Here is a 5,470-nt window from a genome sequence, read left to right as displayed (position 1 = left end):
TCAAAAATGCTTTAAAATATATCAACAATCCCCTCAGTCACAAAAAAAAACAAACAGAAACAACAAGAATCTGATTATCAGTGTTCCTATCTTCAAACTGCATCTGCCCTTCCTGTAATTCCTTCTCCCCATTTACAGCCGTGACCTCAGATAACCAAATGTCTTCTCTCTTTGTCTTATGTAAGCAGGGAGAACCTGTAGAACATCTTTTCTCCAAATCACAGAACATTCCAGTCTGGATCCGTAAGTTGAGCTGGGATGATGATGATGATGAGTTGTTTTGTGAACTGTTTTTGGCCCTCTGACTCTCCCACCGATAAGGAGCCGGCCTTCGGGTGGGAACATTTTCTGCCCCCAGGATGGCTTCTCAGTCATGGGCGAGATTTGTGGCAGCAAAGCTAAAGCTTCACCTGCAATGCTGCAGAGTTCTGGGCCAGCAGCCAAGAAAACATGCCAACACTTATGCCTCATAGTCCTCCATATGGTGGGAAAAGGTGCGTAAATGTGACCAAATTTAGTTGAAATGGGTGTTTACGCATGACATTTTGATATTAGTTTTTTAAAAAAGTCATAAATGAAAGATAAAAATGTGTTTATTTTATGTTTGGAGAGCTGCAGAAGCTGTTTTTAAAGGTCCCTCCTGTTCCGCGAGTTCATTGGCTTGTGGCGCGGCGCGTCAGGCGCAGGGGGTTGGCCACTCAGTGGAGTGTATTGTCAGAATGTGTAGTAGCTTTCAGACTGATCCGGCGCACAGACTGTGCCGCGCGTTTACGCACCGTCCCGGACAGACAGATTCCCCCTGACGCACACCGAGACGCTTCTTATTTACTATCATGCGACAGTTTCCTGGACCGGAGCAGTGAAATAACCCCAGAAGTGTTGACATCGTTTGATTTCACGGCTGGACTTTGATGCTCAAACCCATCCAAGGATGAATAAAAACGGGAAGGTGACAGAAATCCACTCCAGGATAAGGAAGGAGCCGTTCACCGCTAATTACGAGCTGCTGGGCAAAGAACTGGGCAGGTGAGTTTTTGCTGAATGGAAAAAAAAAAAAACGCGCAGCAATATCCAGATAATCTCATAATCATATTAGATCGACTCTGCACGTGCTTGGGAGCAGTGTTAATTGAAGATTTTCTTTGATTTGGATGACTGTGGCGCGCTTGGCGCACGGAACGGTAATGCGCTTTTGTGGGGGTTCCGGCTGAAAGAGGGTAGAAAAGAGCTTTTCGTTTTTCTCCACTTCCTCCCTCTTGATGTTTGTTACTCCATGTGTGGAGGAAACCCTCGGAGCAAAGTCTAGAGCTGCACAAAACATTAAGAAACTCCTCAGCCCCCCATTATCTCTTGTGTTCTAGCTTGCCCACGTGTGTGGTCTGTGTGTTTTAGTCGTATTCTGTCACTAAGAAGTGCTAGAGCTCAAGATTGAGAGATTTGTAGCTTTGTGCATCCTCATATTTTAAGTGATTAAGCAAAATGTAGCCCTAAGTTCTGTAAAAATGTTCCAATTTGCTGCTTACATTTGTTTTTCCATTAATGCAGTTTAACAGTGATTGTGGAAATGCCACATACTGGAGATCAGATGACTGTCCCCAAGGACACGCTGAATTAAAGAGCTGCATTTTTCCTTTGGTTCCAATGAAAAAATATTTATCTATATATATTGGCTGCATCTATCTGAGATTGTAACTCCAAAATTCCTTCTTTCAAAGCTCCCTGACCTTTTTTCTAATACGTTTATTGATCATGTTGGATCTTGGATGTAAAGCTGCATCAGCTGGGCCCCTTCAGCAGACTCGAAAGAGACCAGGAAGAGGAACTCCTGTTGTGCGTCTGTGAAACAGGCAAATGAGGACTGTCATTTCTCGTTGCGCATCAGATATGAGTCAGTGCACCGAGGAAGACAAAGCACAGACTCCACAGGAAATGACTTTCTCAACCAAATTATCACCATCTCAGGCCCACGGGGAGGTCTGAGTTCTGGCTGTTGAAGCTAATGCTGAGAAAATCTCAGTTAAGAGTAGGGCTGCCACGATTCGTCGACTAATCGACTATTTAAATAGTCGGCGACTAATTTAATAGTCGATTAGTCGTTCATTTATATTATATTGAGTCAGAGTTTAGTAAAGTTGAAATATATAATGGCATTCTGATAGCTTTTTGGACTATTTTGGTATTTATTAAAGTTTTTTTTAGGCTAATTAGGAGTTAAAGCTAATATTTCAGCCAGTTATTTTGGCTAATTTAGGCTTTTGGGTTTTTTGTTAGCTATTTTGGAGTTTACCTAATATTTCAGCTGCATGCTAGCTGTTTTAGCTAACTTTTTTAATTTTTTTAGGCTAATTTTGCATTAACTGTTGTTTTAGGTGGCTATCAGCTTCAGCGTTTTTAGCAATCAATTTCAGTGTGTTCAGCTATCAGCTTTAGCGTTTTCAGCTATGACCTTCAGCGTTTTTAGCTATGAGCTTCAGCATTTTTAGCCATCAATTTTAGCTTTTTCAGCTATCAGCTTCAGCATTTTCAGCTATCAGCTTTAGCATTATCAGCTTCAGCGTTTTTAGCTATCAATTTCAGTGTTTTCAGGTATGAGCTTCAGTGTTTTTAGCTATCAACTTCAGCATTTTTAGCCATCAACTTTAGAATTTTTAGCTATCAATTTCAGCGTTTTCATCTATCAGCTTCAGCGTTTTTAGCTCTCAATTTCAGCGTTTTCATCTATCAGCTTCAGCGTTTTTAGCTATCAATTTCAGTGTTTTCAGGTATGAGCTTTAGCGTTTTTAGCTATCAGCTTCAGCATTTTTAGCTATCAACTTTAGCATTTTCAACTATCAGCTTCAGCATTTTTAGCTATTAATTTCAGCATCTTCAGCTATCAGCACTATCATCTTCAGCAGCCTTCAGCATTCACACTAGCATTATCACAGGTAATGCTCTATATCTAGTTTTTAGTTAGTGTAAAGCTAATGATGGTTAAGATGTGTGCTCTACATCCACTTTGCACATGACCTGATTAGTTGACTATTAAAATAATCGATTTTGGCAGCACTAGTTGAGAGGCTCTGGTCATTCAACATCATGGATTGGTAACTTTTGACACATTTTCAATAAAAAAATCTATCTCTTGTTCATTCAGGCCTAAGAGCCCAGTCAGAATAGGAGCCAAAATAAAACCCAACTGCAGCCAGAACAGTTGCTGCTTCTGGTCGTCAGCGCTGCATTACTCAAATAACACTCTGGGAAAGTGACTGGCACCGTGCTGACTGGACCTCTTTATTGTGACTTTGCCCAGTTTGGTCATCTTTTCGCTTCTGTAGTTTCCCAAAGTGAATTGTGAGGCCCAGTGATATGCTTGCTAGGCGTAGATGTGTTTCTTTGCACACTGACCCCCACGCTGCCAGGCACAACAAGCTCCGGTCGGGTCGGGTGGGTGGTCTTGGTGTGAAGGCGTCCGACCGGTCAGCTTTTGTACGGCTGTCAGGGAAGAATCGGCCTCTTGCTTAGGGGTCCCAGTGGAAACAACAACATAACTTTATTTGTCCCCCCTCCGCTGTCAGTTGGGAAGAAAGGGAAGTCATTATCAGTGTGGGAGGGACAGCTGGCGATTGTGTTGGTTCGACAGAGGGAGGCAATTCTACACACATTGGACATCCTGCCCACACCCACGGATGACCCCTAACGCCTCTTTTGAATCCATCAATGCCGGCGCGCTGAAATGAATAGAAGGGGCTTATTGGGAACGGCGGAAGCTGTTTTCGTAGATCTGGCAACCGAGCGGCGTCATCTCGTTGGTTGAGGTTGTTGCACTTTTAGCAGCTCTTTCTGTATTTTCAAATGAACCCTCTTCCATCCGTGTTTCACCCCTCAGGCTGGAGTTTTGAGGACAACCCCAGTGGTTTTGGACCGCAATTAGATTTGATCCGGAGGATGAATGGATATGGAACAGATCCGTCTTAAAGAATGTGGTTGTAATGTTTCTGTCTCCTCCCTTTCTTTCCTTTTTTTTTTCCCAGGGGAAAGTTTGCAGTGGTGAAGAAGTGCACCGAGAAGGCCACAGGGAAGCAATACGCTGCCAAGTTCCTGCGAAAGCGGAGGAAGGGAGAGGACTGCCGCATGGACATCATGAACGAGATTGCCGTGCTGGAGTCCGCCAAGGCGAACCCTTATGTGGTGGCGCTGCACGAGGTCTACGAAACCACCTCTGAAATCATCCTCGTCTTGGAGTGGTGAGACTTTCTGTTTTTTCATTGTGTGAATGTTTAAAAGTGATTCTCCTGCTCCTTCAATCACACGTTCAGCAATCTTTGAAATACTGATCAAAATATGCTCCATAGGAAGTGAATTAGAAAGTCTTAAAATTTCTAAATTTTAAGTAGTTTAGCAAAAACCCTTTAATGGGCTGTTTTAATCTTATATAGTAAAGAAGGGAGTTTAGCTAAGATTTTAGCAACATGCTAACGTTTTTGGCAAATTTTTGATCTGCTGGTGTTTTGATAATCGGGCTAATTTAGAGTTTAGCTTCTAATTAGCAACATGCTAACATTTTTGACTAATTTAGTTTACAGAAGAATTTTTGGCTACTTTGGAGTTTAGCTAGTTTATAGGCAATATGCTAGTTTTTTGTTATTGTTGTTGTTTTTGGTTTTTTTGGCTAATTTGGCATCTACTGACTTTTTTATGCCATTTATTGTTTAGCTAATATGCTAATGTTTATGGCTAATTTGTTATCTACCTAGATTATCATAAGCTAACTTAGAGTTTAGCTTCTAATTTAGCAACAGGCTAACATTTTTAGCTAATTTAGTTTACTGAGGAATTTTTTGCTATTTGGGAGTTTAGCTAGTTTATGCGATGTGCTAGCTTTTTTGGGGCTAATTTGGTATCTACTGGGGGTTTTTTATGCCAATTTGTGGTAAAGCTAATATTTTAGCAACATCCTAACGTTTTTTGGCAAATTTGTATCTACTAAGGTTTTATAGGTTAATTTAGAATTTAGCTTCTAATTAGCAACAGGCTAACCATTTTTACTAATTTAGGTTACTGGGGAATTTGAGGCTATTTTGGAGTTTATCTATAGTATTTACGCAATGTGCTAGCATTTTTTGGCTAATTTGGCTTCTACTAAGGTTTTTTAATGCTAATTTGGGGTTTAGCTAATATTTTAGCTACATGCTAGTGTTTTCTTTGGCAAATTTGTTATCTACTGAGGTTTTTATCTCTTTTTTAGTGTTTAGCTTTTAATTTAGCAACAGGCTAACGTTTTTGACTAATTCAGTTTACTGAGGAATTTTACATTATTTTAGAGTTTAGCTAGTATTTAAGCAATCTAGCTTTTTTGGCTAATTTGGCATCTACTGGAGTTTTTGGGCTAATTTGGAGCTTAAATTTAAGCAACAAACTAACTATTTTTTTACAATTTGCATGCATTAGAGATTTTTAAGCAATTTTACTACAACATTTTCAGAAATTT

At 40.5% G+C, this 5,470-nt stretch overlaps 1 protein-coding gene across 3 annotated transcripts in view; it reads left to right on the top strand.

Annotated features, from left to right (window-relative positions):
• The first annotated feature begins 224 nt into the window (after positions 1–224).
• stk17al (serine/threonine kinase 17a like) overlaps positions 225–5,470 on the top strand; it is a 15,671-nt gene continuing 10,425 nt past the window's right edge. The window contains exons 1-4 of one of the 3 annotated variants that reach the window (XM_024273040.2): positions 225–243; positions 359–494; positions 843–1,026; positions 4,014–4,226. In XM_024273040.2, the coding sequence (XP_024128808.1) occupies positions 932–1,026; positions 4,014–4,226 (308 nt within the window). In that variant the 5' untranslated portion in view covers positions 225–243; positions 359–494; positions 843–931. Of the gene's footprint in view, positions 244–308; positions 495–664; positions 1,027–4,013; positions 4,227–5,470 lie in introns of those variants that run through there. The other 2 variants (XM_024273039.2, XM_036213178.1) reach the window with 2 other exon arrangements.

This window comes from Oryzias melastigma, linkage group LG8 (genome assembly GCF_002922805.2).
Source record: "Oryzias melastigma strain HK-1 linkage group LG8, ASM292280v2, whole genome shotgun sequence".
Taxonomy (NCBI): domain Eukaryota; kingdom Metazoa; phylum Chordata; class Actinopteri; order Beloniformes; family Adrianichthyidae; genus Oryzias; species Oryzias melastigma.
The sequence above is the reverse complement of the archived record's forward strand: the minus strand, read 5'-3'. Positions and strand labels throughout refer to the sequence as shown.